This window comes from Acipenser ruthenus, chromosome 14, assembly GCF_902713425.1.
Source record: "Acipenser ruthenus chromosome 14, fAciRut3.2 maternal haplotype, whole genome shotgun sequence".
Classification (NCBI taxonomy): Eukaryota; Metazoa; Chordata; class Actinopteri; order Acipenseriformes; family Acipenseridae; genus Acipenser; species Acipenser ruthenus.
This window is the reverse complement of record NC_081202.1, coordinates 30,863,847-30,886,699: the sequence shown is the minus strand read 5'-3', so window position 1 is coordinate 30,886,699 and position 22,853 is coordinate 30,863,847. Positions and strand designations below refer to the sequence as shown.

Genomic DNA, 22,853 nt, shown 5'->3' with positions numbered 1-22,853 from the left:
GACTTTTGTGCATTCAGTGTTTGTTTTTTACATATTCAGTTTAACTCTGGCAGATTTATTACAAATAATTAACCAGAAATGATATGCAGTATGTAAGGTAAGTTGTTCACCATAAACAAGATTCTGAGAACCTCAGAATTTGTGTCAAAGCAATTAAGTGTTTCTAAAGATATACAGGTAGGACCAACATAAGGATGGACATACCATGCTCTACATTAACAATATGTTCACGTTTCTTATAACAAATGTAAAGTTTTCTGAAAATGCAGTTTTGAAATAAACACACAATAAAGTAAATGTGGTTAAAGAAATCTATGTTTGCAAGCTATGCTTTCAGTTAGTGATGAAATTGTCTCCACACCTTCAACGTCATTAACCAACCAGCTGATTCAGCTGCTTTGACGCAGAAGACACTGCTGGGATGAAATGATGCAATAAGCAGAAGTGCAAAAGGATGGCATGGAAACAGAGCTTTCTTTAACCTAATGTAGTCCCATGTTTTAAAATGAAAATACATGTGTGCTCTTACATGTGTTTGCTAAACTGCAATGTTTACCATGCTGTAATATAATTAGGGCTTCTGTTTTTCATTTTTTATTAATAATTTTTTTTTTGTTTATATTTTAGCTATTCTCGAGTTTTATGTAGATATCCTTATGGTGTGTCTAATTGTAATATTTTCAATCTTGCAAGCGGAGTCTCCAATAGAAATGTAGGAATTTGTTGCCACTGAGTGGTTGGGGTTGGTTTAAAGTATTCAGAACGAATCAATGCGAGATACAAGTCAGGAAGGAGGGACACTGCCTAACTGCACTGGGAAAGGTGGTAGTTATGGAAAACAGGTGGAAGTCAACGTGAATTGAGTAATCATTTCCAGTGTTTTTCCGGTGTTTGTTGGATATACACCGATTTCATTGGTGTTAAATTGGTTAAAACCAAAAATCTGAACCCTAAATATAATCAAGTAAAGAACCAAGAAATGGTCAGCACAAGTAAAGGAGGGTCAGTGATAATGTTGCTAATGCTAAAAAGAAAAGGTGAAAAACACTCAAAATAAGAAAACAGGAAAATTTAACTACTTTTAAATCGTGAGTTTAGCAAGCCTTATAAAAGTTTACCACTGATTTTTTTCCCCCAGTATGTTTGCACTTTTACTATGCTTTTCTCATGGTTATAAAATACATAGTTTACCATGTTTATTAATATGATTACCATTACCAAACCTTGCTGATCTTTGCCATTCTTACCTATGTTTTACCATGCTTTCACTATGCTTTATTACACTTTGCTATGCTTTGACTCTGGGAAACTTTGCCATGCTTTTATAAGGGAAACCTGTAATCAAGAAGTAAGACAGATTTTATATTTTTAAAATATATATATATATATAAAAAAAAAAAAACAGGAGGGTATATTTAATTAATAGGTACTTTAATTAGAACAGTCTGCTTCTGAAATGACACCTACAAACAGAATTTCTAAAGCAAGGTGCTTTCAAAATGGACCACTCAGGATGTGCAGCTGTATATTCAGTCCCATTTGGATGTGGTTTTGTACAGATTTGTCATTAACTGTACTATGGGACAAGTCATTACCATTGAAGACCATTATATTAAGAGAATGCCCATTTTAAACTTTAAATTGTAACCAATGTTGTTGTTATAAAAACTCTGTCTATGCAAGATGGTTATTAATAGACACATACTTTGAAGAATGTAATTAGGAGTTTAAGTTTTGAATGCCAGATTCACATTGCTCTGCTTGAGTTTCGTGGTCCACTTGCCCACAGAAAACATACCACGAGAACACAAATACAACCCATCTTAATGACCTGTTCTCTATGTACAGTGTTATATACATACGTGAATATATCATATAAAAACATACATTAGACATGTGGTAAAATATGAACCCTGCTGTCTTGATCTGTCATTTTTCATGGCATGTCATTATATCCGATCTACATTCCTCAGCCCACCATCCATAGTCAAAGATCCAAATCTGTAAATAAAATAATAAAAAAAGGTCAGTTATTTCAGAAATATATTCTTTTTTGTGTGCCATTTTAGCTATATTTGCAATACTTGTGTTTCTGTGTATTTCTACAATCAACTGCTAAAAAAGACCAACTTTCAGCAGTGCTGAATTTACCTTTCTAGAAAATGATTGTTTTCTGCTAGCTCTTTCACAACCCCTTCCATTTCCTCCTTTAGCTTCTTCATTCTGTACAGCAAGGGAACAAAAACATGAACAACTGCCTGTTACTGACAATGTTGTATCATGTTCTAATACACATGTGTATTGTGATCCATGACTAAATATTATTTCATGTGATACGTATCATGACTGACTGTGCGAAAGCCCTGCACTTAAAAAAACAAAAACAAAAAAACATAGGAACCTGGGCAAGAGGAAGCCTGTTAAGAGACAGGTGGCTGAATGATTGTTTCACTGATGAGCATTTAACTCAGCCACATGCTATAAAAGTACCTGGCTAGAGTAGCCAGTCAGTTATGGACTCAGGATAGAGAGGGTGCGCCTGCAAGGATAGAGAGGGTGCGCCTGCAAGGAACTGCTACTAAGCTCCTGTTATTATGCCTATCCCACTATATGTTTCTTTTCAGTGCTCCAGTGGAAGTTAAGCTTTTGTTTTCTGTTTTAGTTTTGTTAAAAGTGCTCTGTTTTTCTTTATATTTGTTAACAAAATATTTTTGTGGTGTGCTTCCTGCCACAGAGCCTGTATTGCTACACCCAAAAAAGAAAATGACAGGTTGTGTACTCTAATAAATAAATAAACTGAGGAGACAAGATAAACACACCCAGGTTATTTGACATTGTGCACATGGGAAAGTGTTATATTAAAAATGTGATGTCACCGTTACAGCAGAACATCCTTTCTTGGTGGATGAATCTTGGTAAGCAGTGGTATTTAAAGTGCTACAGAAGCCCTGCAGTGTTTACAAGGAAGACATTGCTTTTCCTTTGTTGTATCTTGTGTTGTCCATTTTTTTAACATATTCTCAGCAGTTTTTATATTTTTACTCACACATCTTGGGTAAATCAACTAGGGAAGACTTTTACTCTGGAACGTTAGCCAGGAAAGAGAAATTTTCTTCGAAACATTGGTCGTGTATCCAGTTCATGCTCCTCCTGAAACAATGCTGGTGCTCTGACGGATATGAGTGGCATGCTAGGGGAACACATTGTTGTAGGAGGGATCCACGACAATCCTAAGAACAGATTTTTTTTGTTGTTCTCCTGGTAAATGCTCCCAAGTAAAAGTATTACACAGTTATGAGCCATGATTTGTGATTACATGTTTTCAAAAATGATTAAGTAATATGTATAATAAAAAATATAACATTGTGATATGGCCTACATGGGTAATGCGCTTCTTGTAAACTCTACAAGGTGTTCTGTATTAACACTTAAAACACAAAATGTCATTAACCTTAAATTGCATACATCAAAATCAAAACCTGAACAAAAATTGGTCAAACCCCAGATAAATCCTTTTTAAGGTCATTTCTTTTGTCAAAAAATAATTCTGTATTTATTACTGAAGAGACCACTGATTTGAACAACACAGCATTCTCATTCCTCCTGTCAGTCGAGAAGCTATAGGAACACTTACCCTAGTGTCATTTCCACCAAGGTGTTCTGACTCAAATACACTTGTGGTTTCATCCCACTGGATGTCATTGGAAGGATTTTCTGTGGCAACAACTCCAGTAACTGAAATAATTAATTCAACACATTTTATTTCAATGGAACCATTCACATGTTGGCACCAAGCAAATTGTTCCCATCACTATGATAATTGTTCTCTGCTTTGCAAGTAACAGAACCCTACCCAAGCCTTACATTCTCATTCTATGTTGATTCTAGCAAACATGTTTCTTAAGATTCTGGAAGTCAGTTAAGTTAGTAAATTAACAACATGATATCTGGTACTACACTAGGTTGAAATCTCTGTTTGCATGCATGCTTTCAGATTGTGTTGCACTTCCTTGGTCATTTTACCTGGAGGGTCAAATTGTCTCCACCTTTCATTAAGCAGTCAGTTGCTTCCATTTTGACTGACATGCTTTCAGCCACAACATGCTTTGACTCAGAAGACTGTGGAAGTGCAAGTGGAGAATAGGATTTCTGGAGAACAAAGCATAGTAACAGAGCTTCCTTTAACCTAGTGTCCCCCTATAATATGCAAATTGTGAAGGATGAGTCCCCAAGTTGAAATAATGGTCTGGATCCTGTTGAGTATAATATTGATCAAGTTTCCTGAGATTAATACCTGGAAAACCCGATCCATGAACACAGAGACCTCTTGCTCAATGTTAATGAACTGGTTGGTGACATTGAGGAGCTGTTTCCTTACATGATGCACTTTCCTAGGAAGAAAAGAAAAGTAACTTTGCTTTTACACATTTAACTATAATATATACAGGTATGTTGCGTAGTGTCCCAAGCATGGTAGATCTGCGTATCTTTGAGACCTAGACACTGAACTGCAGTTTAAGAGCTTTGTGTACTTTTAATAAAACACAAATAACAAAACACAGGAACAAACTAAAGGTTTAAACAAAACTTTACTCAAACACTTTTAAACGCTTCAAAATAAAACTTCAAAACGCCCAAGCTTTGCTATCCCGGTGCTCACTTTCCTTGACTTTTTCTCTCTTCTGCTCCACACTTTCACTTCTCTGCTCCGCTCCGCTCTGCTCCACTCCACTCCACTCCACTATCCTCACCCCTACAGGCTCTCCACAAACAAACCTCTTTTGTTCCCTTATATACCATGTGGCCGGGGTCTTGACTGATTCAATCAACCAGCCAATCACCACCTGGCCACATTCCACACTTTCCATTCACTCTCAAATCAAACAATCATTCAATCTAACAATCAAACCATCAAACCATGTGGCTGTGCAAATGGTGGCCATCTTAGTTACAGACCAAGATGACTACCAGCCACCAAACCCTCACTCACATACACCCACACACAACCCCATGTGCGGTGTCTATGCTCAGTCACAAGGTATAGCTACGGATACTGAAACTTAGAGAGACTGCCTGAATAATGTTTGGTGCCACTGTGAACACAGTAGTATTAAAATATTCCCAGTCCAGGTGAATAATCAATAGACTTTGTAAGGACAGTAACATACCTCATCCATTCTTCAGTCTGGGTAAGAAATTTCTGATACTTTACGACACATTCATCATTGAACAAGGTTCTTGCTTTTGTTGCATGAAGTAAAAGCTTCTGCCTAAAGAAAAAATAATTAGACACCCTCCTCCTTATCATTACAGTCCAAAGCGATAGTCAACTTTTGTCAAATGTTAAAGCAGGAACCTACTTGTCAAACTTATGGATCTGCTCTTCATTATAAGGCAGACCTAGAAAAACAAACACAATGTTTTAATGCCTTTGAAACACAACATTTCTTTCCCAGTAGCTTATTGATCTCACAACTTTGTCAAGTTGGGTCTTAATGGATCCAAGTGATTCAGCATAAACAACAGGTAGGTAACCAGTTTCATATAGTACCTTCACCAGTCTCTGCATGGCAAGGTAACCCGTTTCATATAGCACCTTCACCACTCTCTGCATGGCAAGATAACCTGTTTCATACAGTACCTTCACCTCTCTGCATGGCAAGATAACCTGTTTCATATAGTACCTTCACCTCTCTGCATGGCAAGATAACCTGTTTCATACAGTACCTTCATCACTCTCTGCATGGCAAGGTAACCCTTTTCATATCGTACCCTCACCACTCTCTGTGTTAACCCCTTTGTAGCCTCCATTCGCTATGTTTGATTCCCCTAGTGGTCTTTGGGCAGCCGCCATGTTCGATTTCATGCGATGCGTCTCTTCTTAGGTGTGTAACTACGGCATTATGTCATTAAACTGCACCAAACTTCCAATAAGACAGTCAAGCCCTTTGCGAACCTGCCAGACTAGTCTCTTAACACTAGAACCGCCATGCAGGTCAGTTTGACCCATTTATTATTATTATTATTATTATTATTATTATTATTATTATTATTATTATTTATTTATTTCTTAGCAGACGCCCTTATCCAGGGCTACCTACAATAGTTACAATATATCACATTATTTTTACACACAATTACCCATTTATACAGTTGGGTTTTTACTGGAGCAATTTAGGTAAAGTACCTTGCTCAAGGGTACAGCAGCAGTGTCCCCTACCAGGGATTGAACCCACAACCCTCTGGTCAAGAGTCCAGAGCCCTAACCACTACCCATATATGGGTTACTAAATGAGTTGTGTATTTAAAATGTTAATTACTCTTCTGTTGTAAATCGTATGTGTGTGTCCGTTTTTGACTTTTCCTGAATATATGAATTAAATAACCTGACGCCGTTTGATAGCCAGAATCGTAAAAATGATAAAGTTATAAACAGTTCTACCTAGAACCGCATTATGCATTACAATCTTTTTTTTTTTTTAATATAACGCAAGATATTCTATTATTTTTTTTAATGCAGCAAACGAGACACCCCTCCTCCTCCTTCTAGCACACGTGTTTTAAAAAAATAATTAATTTCAAGCCTTTGTTTGTAGACAGACTACGAGACAGAGATTGCTATGATTGTGGATTTGTCAGGATGCCAACTCAGTGAAAGCCTAGTTGCTTATTTTTCAATGTACCTGGGAGACAACAATCCTTACACAATAGTGTTCAATGGAACTGCGTCTGTGTTTACAACACAGCTCCTGGGTGCAGGCACAGTCAGCTGGCAGACGCGTACGCTCCTCCATAGAGTACAATGCAGCCGTCATACCGGAAGTAGTGTTATATTTTCTTTTTATGTAGTATTAGAAACAATGATTTTGGTTTTATAGTTTTGTGTGTGTACATATACCTGTCTACACCTCTACACGGGTATATGTACATTCCCGTTTCTTTTGAAAAGTATATTTTATTATATTTTTTCACTTTGTAGTCGTGCTGTATATGCGCTCATTTTAAAAATAAAGTCATGTTTAATTTTCCATTAAAATACGGTGTTTCTACAATGCAAATGTTAGATATGATGTTCATGAATAAAACTTTTCAGTTGTATCTGATAGTCTGTCTTTCATTTTCATAACGAAGCAGTTTAAAAATGTATGGGTCAAAGTGACCCATGTGGCTGTTTTAGGTAGTTTGAAAATCCAGCGGTTCTAGTGTTAATTTACACAGCTTGATTGACAGGCTGTTTGCTTTGAATATAGTAGCTTTGATTAATGTTGCAGCTGTCACTCTCACACACCCACAGTCCCAGATTACCTGGACATTTTTTTTTTTTTAACAGATGAAAGTAATTAATTGTGATATTCTAAACTTTAGAAATGTTTATTTGGAAGTACAAGCATGTATAAACTTTAACATCAAACTAACTTTCACCACACCAATGACAGTGTCACACAAAAGTGAGGTTGGGGCTGAAAATCAGCAACAAAAATAATGAAAACCAGTAGGAATAGCACTTACGGCGTTCAGCTTTGTCCTTTTTAAACTGAAGGTAAATTGCCGTGATCAAGTTGAGTAGCACTTTGATTCTTTCAACACTGCAAATAGAAATGACATTAAAACAGACAGTTGCCAGGTTTCTTAGCTAAGAGACTGTAAATGATTGATCAGCTCCTCTTTATTTTTGCTTCTGATATGTAGTCCAGCATGGGGAGTTTCTGGTAATGTGTTACCTTAATATATATATTTTTTTATTTTCAAGTAGATTAAAATCTAAATATGGAAAGAACTAATGATAATATCACAACTAGATAGAAATGTTTTTCATATAATTGTATACATTTCTTTTAGTATTACTACATATACCACATAGGCGCAGAATGGGTTAGTGGGGGGGGGGGGGGGGGGTTGTCATTCATTTTTTTAAAGTTTTATTTCAGTGCAACGTTTTTCAACGTGATCATTAATCACTTTTACCGAGCACCCCCATTGGTGCTTGTGCCCCGGATTGCCCATGGAGTCGCCTCCTATAATATACCGCCATTGAGCATTCAAATTATGGATAAAATAAATAAAATAATAATCTTTGTCACTGTCTTTTGTGCTGTCTGGCCAAAAAAAAAGGAATGTTCTAATGCAGAGGTGGCCAAACCACGGCTCCCAGTCAGTTTAAGTGTAGCTCCCAGTGAAATGTGTGTGATGCACACTTGAAAAGAAAACAGAAAAAGTAAAAATAAACAAATGTATTATTTTTGTTCTCTGTATTCATTCGTGCTTAATATTCTTTCTTCTCTCCCTTAAGTTTCTTTGAGCCTGCATGTTCACTGCAAAGACATTTCGTCACTTGTTGACTTTCGACTCCGCTCGCTGGCGCATGCGTATTTCCATCACCTTGCGTGAAAGACGGATGTGCAGTTGAAAGTGAATTTCTTAATTTTGAATTAAGTGCTTGTTCGTTTGGTGGAGACAATGGCGTTGAGCAAACCCTCCACAAGTAATAAATGAAAGTATGAGGCTTAAGCCAGAAATGGGAGGAAGTTTGCTTTCACTCAAAACAGTGGTAAACCTCTGTGTCTCATCTGCAACAAATTGCTTACACACTGTAGTCTGTACAAAGCGAGCAACCTCAAACATCATTATGAAACAAATCACCATACATTTTCACCTGAACATCCTCCTAGATCAGACTTGGAGAAACAAGCTGGCCTCTTTAAAAGCACGCCGCAGCAGTCAGCAGATTCTCCTTTCAGCGTTCAGTAAAGAAGCTGATTTAACGACTCAAGCGAGTTTTGTATAGCGTGGAATATCGCTTGCGCCAAACGATGAATGAATCTTTTTATAAAATTGGACTGTTGGCGCTATACTAGAGAATGCATGTTTAAATGTTATATTGCAGGTCTAAAATTGATATTATATTTACATATCTTACATCTCGTCATGAGCAGGTACTGTAATCCATTTAAAAATAAATACAGTGCATTTATTAACACAGTATTTGAAAACCGAGCATTCAGATCTTTAAGGGAAGAGTTTGTCAAAAAGACTTACTAAAATGTGTCTTTATGTGGTGAAATCATTGCAGTTAAAAGTATTTTGCTTCACAGTAACTGAATATATTTTATTTAAAGTGCATAACACACATAGTATAAACATAAATCATGGAAAAACACCAGTGTTACATTTAAAGTGTAATACATTGTACAGCACACTGTACAGTACAATAAAAATTACACAGAAACTGTAAGGCTCTACAATGTTCTCCCTTATTCTTATGTATGTTGCTGCCATCAAGAGATACTAACTACTGTACTAAAATGTTCGAGAGAATTAAAAAAAATATTTAAAAACAATGCTAGTATTCTTGCTCGTCAACATTTCATGTTTTGCAGTATGTGTCTTGCAGCTCTCAGCCATATGAAAATTTTGCTATGCAGCTCACTGGGTCAGGAAGTTTGGCCACCCCTGTTCTAATGAATTAAATAAGGTTACATTGTATTAATGAACCTGTTCAACATTGTTGTTGGTTTCCTAGGTCCAGACCAGTTATGTGATTAAAAAACTGTTACCACAGGAAAAATGTTGAAAAGAAATGCTAGGTCTGTTGCAAGTGATGGCTATGGCTATGGATGGCAATGTACAGTAGACGTTATTTGCTATTTACATATGTCGAACATTGTGTTTTCCAAATATTGGTGGAATATCAGTGGCCATGAGAATGTGTTGACTGTAAGTAGTTTGGATTATAGATGTGACCTGTAATGCGTAATTGCAGCTTACTTTCTATCTTCAGGGTGGGTACCCTCTTGTTGTACCCAGGTGTCCATAAGTAAACCTCCTGGCAAAAATGTGTTCTTCACATCCTGCAGCGTGTTCTCCATGGACCCCAATGAACTAGAAAGCTAGGATGGAAAATTCATCAGGGAAATACAAATCTAGGCAACTGTTTTACAATTTTTATTTAACCCCATGCAAAATAATTTTTTAAAAATGTGTGTACTATATAAAATGAAAATACTTGGGACAATTACTTTAGTGGACTGGGGTAAAATGCACCAAATGTCCAACCCCAATATGCAACTTCTTTGAGTAACATATTATAGTAAGAATGTAATAGTGACAAGTAATGTTTCAGGGCCAAACGTAATAAAGATTACTTCATTTACATATATATTTTTAACATTAATTGGAAATCTTGCAGCATTTGCAGTTGGCAGAATTCCCTGTGTGCAATTAACTTATCTGACTTTCTAGCACTTAAACTAAAATACTGGCCAGTTAAACTAAAGTTTAAAAAGTTCTATTACTTTGATATATATTATACCAAAGTAATATTAACATCCCTGGATATATTGTATACTCGTTACTAGTACAACAAACATATACATAGCTATCCAAACTGTACAGCAACAACAATGTGTTTATTATAAAAAATAAAAGTTCCCATTATTTTAAATAATGACATACATATACTTACACGTATGATTTTTTTGCGAATCTCAGAAACTTCATTCATTTCTGATGACATTAAGTTTGCTTGCATCAAAACATCACACCTGTAAATGAAACCAGGAACAAATTATAGAACTACAGTGCTCCCTCTTTATTTCACTGCCTGGGAAATACTGAAAATATTGAAAACTGTGAGCTAGTGAAGGGCCTTTATACAGGGAGATATATACAATTTAGTGTCAACTTGGTCTAACAGTGAATTAACTAACTGAATGAATTTTCATAAAGTAATAGTTAGAAGGGCTGTATTTCATGTGATCCTTCGGGGACAGAAGTGCTATTACATGTGTAAGCAAAAAGTTAAAACCTAAAGGGATATTTTTAATACCAGCAGTGTTGCTGTGTTGTTTGTTTGTTTCGTTTGTTTGCTACTGGGCCTGCATAGTTTGTAAGCTAAACCCAGCATAATTAATGCTCATTTTATACCACTGTGAAGGCCACAACACACAGGATGCGATGTGACAAGCGAAAATGTGCAGCGATGCGACAAAATAAATAGAACCTATACTTTTGATAAGTATCTTTCATACCACAGGTCGACACGATAGACGACGCAGGAGCAGCACCAGAGCGAGGCGAAATAAATAGGATTGAATCCTCCTTTTTTTGCGATTTCTTCACGCGACAACTAGAGAATTGAGCAATTACAGAACAGCTTCAATGCACTGTGTCCACTAGGGTGAAGCAATATCCAAAATGACAGAGGAAAAAAATAATACTTACCGTTGAAAAAAAATACCCAGAACTTTATGACAAAGATCACCGCAATTATAAAGATATAGAAATTAAAAGATAATATATGGCATAGATCTGGTTTTCACTAATGAATTGACTGGGTGTAGCTAACATACAGTACATGTAGATCTGGTTTTCATTAATGAATTGACTAGGTGTAGCTAACATACAGTACATGTAGATCTGGTTTTCACTAATGAATTGACTGGGTGTAGCTAACATACAGTACATGTAGATCTGGTTTTCATTAATGAATTGACTGGGTGTAGCTAACATACAGTACATGTAGATCTGGTTTTCATTAATGAATTGACTGGGTGTAGCTAACATACAGTACATGTAGATCTGGTTTTCATTAATGAATTGACTGGGTGTAGCTAACATACAGTACATGTAGATCTGGTTTTCATTAATGAATTGACTGGGTGTAGCTAACATACAGTACATGTAGATCTGGTTTTCATTAATGAATTGACTAGGTGTAGCTAACATACAGTACATGTAGATCTGGTTTTCATTAATGAATTGACTGGGTGTAGCTAACATACAGTACATGTAGATCTGGTTTTCATTAATGAATTGACTAGGTGTAGCTAACATACAGTACATGTAGATCTGGTTTTCATTAATGAATTGACTGGGTGTAGCTAACATACAGTACATGTAGATCTGGTTTTCATTAATGAATTGACTAGGTGTAGCTAACATACAGTACATGTAGATCTGGTTTTCATTAATGAATTGACTGGGTGTAGCTAACATACAGTACATGTAGATCTGGTTTTCATTAATGAATTGACTGGGTGTAGCTAACATACAGTACATGTAGATCTGGTTTTCATTAATGAATTGACTGGGTGTAGCTAACATACAGTACATGTAGATCTGGTTTTCATTAATGAATTGACTAGGTGTAGCTAACATACAGTACATGTAGATCTGGTTTTCATTAATGAATTGACTGGGTGTAGCTAACATACAGTACATGTAGATCTGGTTTTCATTAATGAATTGACTAGGTGTAGCTAACATACAGTACATGTAGATCTGGTTTTCATTAATGAATTGACTGGGTGTAGCTAACATACAGTACATGTAGATCTGGTTTTCATTAATGAATTGACTGGGTGTAGCTAACATAGATCAGGTTTTCACTAATGAACTGACAGCAGTACAGCACCTTGGTGTGACTGTAAAGTCAGTACCATTTGCCTTTCACTACTTTATTTCAGATGTGACTAAAATGTATAACTGATGTGAGCCGGAGGGGCCAAAGGGATTTTTGGTGGGGCCCGGCTCAGCCGGTCCCCCCCGCTGGCTCTGGGCCTGTTGATATGCCAACATATTTCAAAACTCCCAATGATGAAATAAATGTTTAGAAATAGTCTACTCACAGCTTCTCAATTTTTTCCAGTGTCTGGCTGCAGAAGTTGCACATTTGAATAACTTCAGCCTTTTTATGCACAGTTTCATTATAATCTTCCTTCATGATTTCACTGGAAAATACAAAGGTGCAGAACACATTGTTAATTGGGTAAGACTGTTTTTCTATGGCAGAGATTGGAATATGTCCAGAATTGAGAATTAAATAAAATTTTGTTTTGAAGTGTCAGCATCTGAAAAGTACGATCTTACAAAGTCTTCAAATCTCATGTGGCTGATGCCATAGAACCAATGTTAATGCTTGTCTAGCCATGTTTCATAGTGCTACAGAGAGGACAAGTATAAAATGGAATAAAGGAAACATGTTAATTACTTACAATTGTCAAACCAAAAACAAAAAAGTCAAACCAAGCCATACTGTTAAAATATTTATTTATTTATATTTGTCCCTTATTATTTTACAGTGTTTGCTGTAGTTCTGGGTTAAATTGCTCCAATAGTGAGTTTCTATATTTTTTCTTCGAAATCTGCCTTTACCTGGCTTTGGGCTATTTTTATCTTGCACTATAGATCCTAAAATCGCCCTTCTCATTCCATTCAAACCATGTGACCATCCAACCCTGCCTTATATCAACAGAGGTAGGATTTCAATGAGATGAGGTTAGAATGAGGAAAGTTCAGCATATAGACGCTTATTAGCTTCAGCTGTCACATGAAGGCAGATTTAGAGAAAATGATAACAACGGAACCCAGAACCACTCTAAATGATGGCAAATAACATCTAATACAGGTGCACTCCACTTATAACGGATCCTGTTAGAACGGAGTTACGTTTACAGCGTATTGGTGAGGCATGTCCCTGCCCAGTTTTAATGGGGAATTACTCTGGTTAAAAGAGACTCGTTTATAACGTATACATTGTTTAATACGTAGTTTTCCTGTTCCACAGGAAGGTCTTTTACGTTTAATACATATAGTTTAATACATACAGTACCGTTTAATCCGTACAGTTTTCCTGTTCCACAGGTAGATATTTTGTGCAAATAAGGTACATCCGGGACAGTAAACGACAGTCAAGGTGGCATTTGTGACGTCAGGCAGGAGAAATAGTTAAATGGTACTACTTATTACATTGTACAGCCTACAAGGGCGTGTTTTGTACATATAAGCAGCTTCCGTTCTGTGACAGTTAAGCTTTCTTGTATTGTTTATATTTAAGGTACTTCTGTTCAGTTACATTCAGCATTTTGAACTGTGTTTACTACGTTGGAAGCCATGCCAAGATTTCTTCTTGTTTTTATAATTCATCAGAAAAAAAAAAAAAATCTTAGATTTTTGATGTCTTTCAACTGTTGCTAAATGTTATGTTCATGAAATAAAACATCATAAACTCTACCATAAACTGTAACAAAGAAGACATACATTTATTTAATCGCAAGCACACTGCAAGAATCCTTTACTTACATTAGACCACTCACTCCTTTTCGCACAGATTCTTGATCAAGCAGAAGCAGACTGGAAACTGTACACAGGTAACAGGCATCCCCCGCTAAACTCTGCAAAGAAAACATACATGTTGGTGCAGTAAAGTCATTTTGCCACAGACCAGAGTAAGGAATAGTATTGAACAATGCTTCGTACTGTACCTTCGCATTGCTGGCATCCAAGTCCAAATCATAGCGAGGCTGCAGCTTGGGAGATGGCACTGAAAAAATAAATAAATTTAAAAAAAAACAGTATTACAGTATTCACTGATTGAACTTAAAGTACGTGGTGCTAACAAAACAACTCCAGTAAATCCTATCTAATATATATTACCATATATATATATATATATATATATATATATATATATATATATATATATATATATATATATATATATATATATATATTTTTAATCTGGAATTGCCAATTATTTTCTCATTTTCTCCCCAATTTGGAAAGTCCAATTATTTTTTATTTCAACCCAGTTCACCTCAGAGGTATAGCGTCGGAGGACCACGCAGCTCCGATCCCTTGATCGTTGCAACATTTTATCCCCTATTTGTAACAACAATGTTGCAACCGGGTTCCACTAGCACGGCAAGCCAAGCTTCTAATTGGTGGCCATTCTCCCGTCTCTGACACCTGCTGCAACTGAACCTTTGATGCAGAACCTTCCCGAACGGAGTTACAGCAGACCCGGGGTCATTACAGTATATTGTGTGGTTATTGTATTCTTGAAAAATTGTTAAAAAATATGTTTATTTTACAAATTAATAAAGAACATAACCGAACATATGAACATAGTATTTTTGATATACTGTAGCTTCAAAAGTCTCCTCAGCTTTACCCTTCCAAATGTGCTGTTACTCTGTATTTCTGTGCATGCGTCACGGGACTGTGCTCAGAAAATTGCATTTTTTCATAATAATTACGTACTGTCATAATTTGTCAATGTTGCTGTTTTCTTCAAGAGACCTTGGGCAAAAGTGAAATGTACTTCAAAAGTTTGATGCATTTTTTTTTTACTAGCGAAAATCAGCAAAATATGACACGACTCCATTAACTCAATAGAAAAAAAATTCCGAGCTCAATGTATCCCATAATCCTTTGTGTAAAACCTGATTCCTTGCATGTCGAAACATGCTCAAGTAACATGACCCTTTACTCGCCGTATTCCACACGCACTTGTCTGAAACCGCGCCTCACAGATGTCGACGTTTAGAGTGAAAGGAAAGCTTACCTCTAAAAACGTTTTAAACCTGATTCCGTTTAGAAAAACTTCCTCCATCACAAATTTGCCAGCGGAGGAAGTTGACGTCATCACAAGTGATCATAAAGACAGTAGTACATCAGTCTGACACTATGCATCTATGATGATCAGCCTGCTATAGCAGGTACTAGGAGTAGTGGACGTAGGATTGTGGAGCTCAGATACCTCACAGAACAATTGAACCACTGCCAAAGCTGCGGTGATGTGTTACATCTGAGCTGCTGTGAAGAAGAGAGACAGATGGGACCGGCTAGTATTCTATATATCAGTGTAAGTTGTGTGAAAAAAAAAATCAATTAATGTAATTTAACTTTTAAAAACTAGCAGTAGCATACTTGCCTTACTTATCAGTAATGCAATACAACACATATTAATTGTAGACCTACTTACTGATGACATGACATATGTTCTTATGCAGGTGTACAAATGTTTTATGTCAGTTCCTGAACTCTATACAAACTGGAAAAAACACCAGGCAGAAAAAGGGCTGAACATGATGAAAACCACAACAGATGAAGAATCCACCACCATCGCAAGAATCAGAGAGGAGGTAGATCCTTCAATACAAAAAAATTCTGATAAAAATCATGTCACAAAAAATATTTCATAATAATCTATATGAGCTTGTCAAAAAACATAAAAATAAACTTAACAAAAACTGTCAACTACTTTAAAAAGATGCCAAGGATCAACTGTATTGTTCCCCATGCTTTTGGTGACCATCAACATTGTTAAGACTCCTGGTGTTTATATAGAAAAGACCCTGCTAATTATAAGCACAAGAACTTGCCATATGGAAAAGACTTAAGTGGAGAAGACCTCAAATCTCATTTGTTGAATCTGTATAATACCCTCATCGGAGAGCAATCTGAAAAAGCTGTTAAACCTGGGAAGCAGCAATGTCAATGGGAATCTGAATTTTATAATGAACCAAGAATGTCCCAAGAATACTTTCTTTTTCTGTAGTGGGAGAATGGATCATAGCATGGCAGCTATTGTAAGCCAAAACAATGAAGGACATCAGTACATCCATCAGGTATTTTGGGTAACAAGTAATCAACCCTTGGGTGCTAATGGCACACTATATTCTTTATGTGCCTTGAATCCTCCATAAGGTCTTCAAGTTTCGCCTATCTTCAGCTTGACATATCTGAGTTATTAATGTTAGATTTTTCATAAATTTTACAGTCTCCTTTGATTATATCTATGCATGCCCCAATAACCATATTTTTACTAACAGGTGTAACAATATCTAACATTGTTCTTTTTTTTGTTTTGTTGAAGTTCTAACCAACCATTTGTTCAAGTTTCTGTTTCTACCAGTAATAGGTAAGCAAAGCTGTTTGCTTTTTTTTAATCTTTCATTTCCTATACTATTTTGAAAACACCAGCTGATTTCATTTTGTTATACCTAGGTGCACTCTAAACTCAACCTGCTCTCACCTGGATGCCATGCAAAATTGTTCACACAAAAAATAGATAGAAGAAAACTTCGTGCAGAAAGAAGTGCACGGAAAGCAACTAAGCCACGGCTTGAAGTTAACAGTCAGCATTTTGCTACCCAAAAACTCTTAATTTGCTACTAGTTTTTTTATGCAGTAGCATTTTTCTGATACCTTACGCTGCAGTTTATATGACTGACCCTGAGTGAACACGTACATAATTACCGGTATTGTTTTTTTAAAACACGTACATTATTAGTATCTTTCATAATGCGGGAAACCATTGCTAATAGAGCTTCCTGATAGATGAGTGAGGTTTGTACAGGCCCATGTAGATACGCGTGAGGCACACAATGCAAATCGTATTGGACAGTGGAGTACAAATACCTCCAGTACCAGAACAACATGGATACAATTTCACGGTATGAAGTTTATTTTATAGACCAAAAGTAAAATTAAATAACTGTTAAAAACATTACAATTTTATAAGAAAACAGGCAATGACCTAACAGGATATTAAGTTTATTCAGTGTCTCTAAAATTATAATTTAATCTGTCATGGAGAATGGCGGCTCCAGTTGTTATAATGTTATTCCTGGTTTCATCCACGCTAAACATGAACACACATTAGGTAGACAATTATTACTTTATCAAAATTCTGACTATGAAAAAAAACAAACAAAAAAAAAAACAGAAGCAAATGGCTAGCTGTAACGTTACCATGATCCAAGTATTCCTTGTTTTATCAGTACGAATAATAGACAAAATACAATTTTGAGGTGCATTAATCTATCTATCTATCTATCTATCTATCTATCTATCTATCTATCTATCTATCTATCTGTTTTTATGATAGATTATCACTACCTTGCGTACTTCTGTTTAACTAGTGAAATGTGTGCTTTAACACAAAATGTTATATATAATACATATTAGATAAGATTTACTGGAATTCAAGTAATATGGAACCCTGATGCTTCAAGCTTCCATTTGAGTCATTGATAGACAACAATACCCACCAACAACCCAACCCAGAAATAAACTGTAGATAAGTGATTACATTACCTTCCTTGTATAATAGCCCCATGGTGCTGACTTGTTCGCGGCTCACCAAGATGATGGGGTTTTCCAGGGAGGTTTTGGGGAAGTGCTGTATCTGTCTATTGGGATCTAGCACCAGACGCCGGCCCTCGTAGATTAGCTCCTGATTTTGGGGGGCAATGTTCGTCCCCCTGAAGAGAAGGTCTTGAAACAATGTAGCCCTGAATAAAAAAAAGAAACACACACGACTGTCAATAGCATACATCCTCCACCATGACTGTAAAAAGTAGACCACCATTACTTACATCCAGTGTGAAAGTAAAAAATGTATGGACAGACGCCTTCTATACCATTACCACACTTTATCACAATTGGATAACCTAGACATATGCAGAACTCCAAAAATCTATGTACATACAGGCCCCTACTCTAGCGTTAAATAAAAACAGTGTGCCAGCGTTTTGAGAAAAAAAAGTAACGCAATGTAAATGTAAATCCAAAATACTGTCTCAAAATACAAAGTTATGCAAGAAATATGTTCACTCAGGGGTGTGCAATTCATATCACCCAGCAGCCGGGACTACAATATTTGTGTGAGGGACAACAAGTTTTACTGTTATACTTTGCTTGTCAGACAAATGCTTTTTTCCTTCTTTGTCACAACGTTCTGTTGCTTGGAAAACTCCCACAGATTTCTAGGAAGTCACGCAAAGTCATGACAATTCTAGACTGCAGAAGTCTCACACATACAAATGAAAAAAAAAACAACCTCTAAACCTCAAAGTAAAAATATATCAGAGTACATAAATACACATATTTTAATTCACAAACCCTCAGTCACACACAGTAACAAACATATTTAAATTAAGCAACAATACTATTACATTGCCTTTTGTCTACAGTAGGACCCCAGTAAAGTTTGACCACCAGCTCTAAGAAGAATATTTAGCATAATACAATTACAAAAATCTATTAACTATTTTATATATAACTGTTTAGCAATTTATTTATTTTTTAAAAAGCTACTTAATATCAGGTGGTTGGCAATAGGTTTGTAAAGCTATAGATTAACTTAATTACTTTGAATACAACTTTACGCTGTGAGACCGACAGCACAACGCCCACAAAACAAAACAATTTATCTTTATCTAATGGATATATAGGAAACCGAAATATATTAAACAAGCGTCATCATCGTTCTTCTGGGTGATGTAGTTTAGAAAGCAATCCTTTAACTTTACGCTCCGGTGAACATTCGACCTGTTTGAGGTCTGACTGACATAACGTGACTTTCATCTTGTGTATCAGGACAAATATCCACCGGAAGTGTACTGTAGTATACCTTCCTAAAAGGCTGAGAATCTGAAGATTATTAAGAGAATAACGTTTTCACTCTATGATGAAATACACCCTATGATTACCTAGTTTGGATGTAAAAAATAAGTTTTAATATGTACTCAAATTCATTTTTCTTTAGAAATGTCTCCATAAGTGTAATTTAGTGATCTCATACCTAAAAACTGTAAAAGTATCAATGGTAGCCACAAAACTCAGGAAGTATGATCAGAAAGAATGTGAAAGAATGTACCGTGTTTGGTTTACATTTTACACTAAATTGTTTGATGGGTGCATAATGTAAAGAAGTTCGCCATCAGATAGATCTGTCAACTCATCAACGTCTTCTGCAAAAAAATATATTTTTTCTTTCGGGTCGGTAAGCATTCTTGGTTATGTAAAACAATTTAGTCTGCTCTCCGGTAATGCTGTGCTTTAAAATCATGGCATACACGGTAATTGAAACCGAAACCTAAGATACTGAAATGCTGCACCTGCCATTAAAAGCTATCTCTATCGGCCTGGTGCGTGAAGTCAGACTTGCCATGTAAAATGCACAAGCTTTAGATGGGCTCAGTTTTGGCAAGTATGTTCTGAATTACGTTTTCTTTATTTGATTTCATGAAGCAAAAATTATTATTAACCACTAATTGATTGTTTATTGTTTAATAAAAGCAAAATTCTAAAAGTTATATATTCTATTTTTGTGTGTGTTTTGTGGGACGGTGAGGGGGCAAGTCTATTTTTAAGAAGGACAAGTAGATTTTTCTAGCATTTTGTCCCATGGACAAAAATTGCATATCCCTGCCACTAAACAGTATTTCAAATTGAACAGTAATATACGCATAGGAAGTTAAGGATGGTACTGCACTGATGGTTCTGTACAACACTGGGAACGATTAACAAAGCATTTTGCTCCAGTGTAATTTACTCCCCCACACCCCCCCCCCCCCCTCCAAAAATCTTTATTTTTAGTTTAACTTAAAAGCAATAAGAATCGCCCCCATTGTTTTGGCAAGACTTGCAGAAAATGAAGGTTTAAAATTACAAAGTAGGAGACAAGCTCCTGGAACCGGTCTATTCTGTTCGAACTTAAACCACAAAGACTTACGTGTTGTAATTGTGTATATATAGTTGGTGCATGGTGACTTGCTGTAAAGAGAAGACATGGACCACCATTCTGTGAAGGATATCATTGGTTTCAGCAAAAAACTGATCGAACCCCCAGCACTTCTCCGGGTCAGCTTCCAGGATGTTTGCCAGAACTGGTGTCAAAAGGCTTTGCAAACACCTGTAAAGATAGACAGAGGTCGAATCAGAACCAAGGACTACGATTAGTCTAACTACAAAACTAATTTCTTTTTTTTTTTTTTTTGAACCCAGAGAGAAGAGAGATTTGAACCTAGGTTTTCAAAAAGTATAATTTAGTGCCACAAAGAAATTGTAGCTAACAATATAGGTCCATAAAATGTCTCCATCATGCACATCTATTTATCTTATAGATCTCAAATGTGAAGTTTTGGAAGAAACACATAGTAAAGGAAACATGTATTTTCATTTTAAAACGTGGCATCTGGTATTGCACTAGGTTAAAGAAAACTGTTCACAAACCATGCTTTCAGACTGTTTTGTACTTCTAGGTCATTTCACCTGGAGAATGAAACTGCCCCCACCCCTTCATTGGCTTTTTTCCCTATTGACTGCCATGCTTTCAGACAGGAACATGCTTTGACCCACAAGACACTGCTGAATAAGGCATAGAAACAGATAGCTTTCTTTAACCTAAATTGGTACACAGCGCTGCTTTATCGGGCCGCCTCGAGAGATGTATAAATACCCTGAATAAGCGGCTGTCCCAATTAAACGAGAGGCATTTGAGAGGACCTTAGGTCGCACATAAATGCATAATTTACGACATGAACAAGATGAAAAGAAAAATTAAATCCAATCACATTATGAATAAATGTTAAATGCTTCATTTAAAATAAGAGTCAATAGTTTTTTTTATTCCTAAACAAAATTATTCATTGTTTTTTATTTCTAAATTAAATGAAAAAGAACAAAATCACATCTTATTACAAGTCGAAGACACCTGCCATGTTAACATGCCAAATTTATTTGCCACAGCAGCCTGAGAAACCATAGGAGACCCCAGCAGCTCCTTCAAGAGTTCAACCTGGTTTACGCAAGTCACAGTGTAATCACTGCATTCCGTAGCGACCTCCTTCCATCATCTGAAAATGCTGTATCCCAATTCAATAAAGTGATGTTCCAATTAAACTACATAAATAGCACTGGGAAGAACCGCCTCCCGATTCTCAGTGTGCCGATTAAGTGGTGTCGACTGTACCACAAATCATGAATATGTGCTACAACATGTGTTTATTTTAAAACTGCACATGCAGACCTATGTAGCCAATGGAAGTGCAAAATGGCTAAGATTTATGGAAATATTTTGTTAGCTACAATTACTTTAACAAACTGCGCTATCTAGTCAAATCACAGCTGCAGATTTCAGGGCAGTAGTTGGTAGAGATAGGTGACCAATCTCTTCCTGACATACATATAGATATAGCTTATTAAGTATTTATGCCCACAACACATTTATCAAACCAAAAGTTCCAGAAGTGATATTGATAAAGCTTGATTCTTAGAATAGGTGGCTCTCAGGTTAATTGTTGTTGAAATACTACTTTAATAAGAGATTGTGGCAAAACGCTGTTTGTGTTAAAGAAACACTATCCTTTCCATTTGCCTAATATTTAATTTCTTTATTATTTGTTTATTTAGCAGACTAGGGTGTGTGAACTATGCATCAGCTGCAGAGTCACTTACAACTACGTCTCACCCGAAAGACGGAGCACAAGGAGGTTAAGCGACTTGCTCAGGGTCACACAGTGAGTCAGTGGCTGAGGGGGGATTTGAACCGGGGACCTCCTGGTTACAAGCCCTTTTCATTAACCACTGGACCACACAGCCTCCTTGTTGTTGTTTCTGCTTGTTTGTTATTTTTGAAAAGTCTCTTCAAGACTGAGTGCACAGTGCATCACTTATGAACTTCAGAGCACACATTGCAATGCTAATATGTTTCCCCACCATAAGCCTTGAAGAGAATAGTCCACTTAGCAAATAATGATTTATGCAAAAACAATAGAGAATCATACACCACACACGTCATAGGATATTAAACAGGTAGAAAGTCAAATATTTGAAAAATGTGGGTTATATGTAGAATGTATGAATACCCCTTTAAGGCTATAATACTTGTCTGATTCATCTATACTGCCTCATAGTGATGTTGTTGCCAAGGAACGCATGATGTACTGTAGTAATGTTTACAAAATGTGGTCCATAAATTACACATGCAAACACAGACAACACATACAGTGTGTTCTACAAAGCACATACTTCGAGAGACTACATGAAACCGGCATCTCTGCGCTCCATTCTATATTCCCATTTTCAGACTTCTGGACTCCAGATATTGCCCCAGATGGCTTCTCTGTGATGATTTTATACCTGTCAATAAAAAGCAAAGCAACAGTTTTGACATTGTCACTTTACTGTACAACCACCAATGAAGGCATTGGCCAAAATGTTTGTTGTTTAACATCATACTGAATTTGTAAATTTAGCAATTTAAAATTAAAAACAAAGGCATA

General features: G+C 36.3%; 1 protein-coding gene and 1 long non-coding RNA gene across 3 annotated transcripts in view; both read right to left on the bottom strand.

Moving 5' to 3' along the window:
- Positions 1-1,414: 1,414 nt before the first annotated feature.
- Positions 1,415-22,853, bottom strand: part of tbk1 (TANK-binding kinase 1) — a 36,184-nt gene continuing 14,745 nt past the window's right edge. For both annotated transcript variants that reach the window (XM_058986340.1, XM_034032922.3), the window contains exons 7-21: positions 22,600-22,710; positions 20,303-20,482; positions 17,881-18,077; positions 14,262-14,320; positions 14,080-14,171; positions 12,627-12,728; positions 10,463-10,541; positions 9,766-9,887; positions 7,510-7,586; positions 5,361-5,400; positions 5,169-5,270; positions 4,295-4,391; positions 3,635-3,735; positions 2,152-2,223; positions 1,415-2,001 (exon numbers count right to left, since the gene is read on the bottom strand). In XM_058986340.1, the coding sequence (XP_058842323.1) occupies positions 1,950-2,001; positions 2,152-2,223; positions 3,635-3,735; positions 4,295-4,391; positions 5,169-5,270; positions 5,361-5,400; positions 7,510-7,586; positions 9,766-9,887; positions 10,463-10,541; positions 12,627-12,728; positions 14,080-14,171; positions 14,262-14,320; positions 17,881-18,077; positions 20,303-20,482; positions 22,600-22,710 (1,483 nt within the window). In that variant the 3' untranslated portion in view covers positions 1,415-1,949. The remainder of the gene's footprint in view (positions 2,002-2,151; positions 2,224-3,634; positions 3,736-4,294; positions 4,392-5,168; positions 5,271-5,360; positions 5,401-7,509; positions 7,587-9,765; positions 9,888-10,462; positions 10,542-12,626; positions 12,729-14,079; positions 14,172-14,261; positions 14,321-17,880; positions 18,078-20,302; positions 20,483-22,599; positions 22,711-22,853) is intronic.
- Positions 5,407-6,062, bottom strand: LOC131697453 (uncharacterized). The gene is made up of 3 exons (XR_009307296.1): positions 5,757-6,062; positions 5,685-5,711; positions 5,407-5,596 (listed from the first exon to the last, which is right to left on the bottom strand). It is a non-coding gene; the product is annotated as an uncharacterized LOC131697453 (long non-coding RNA).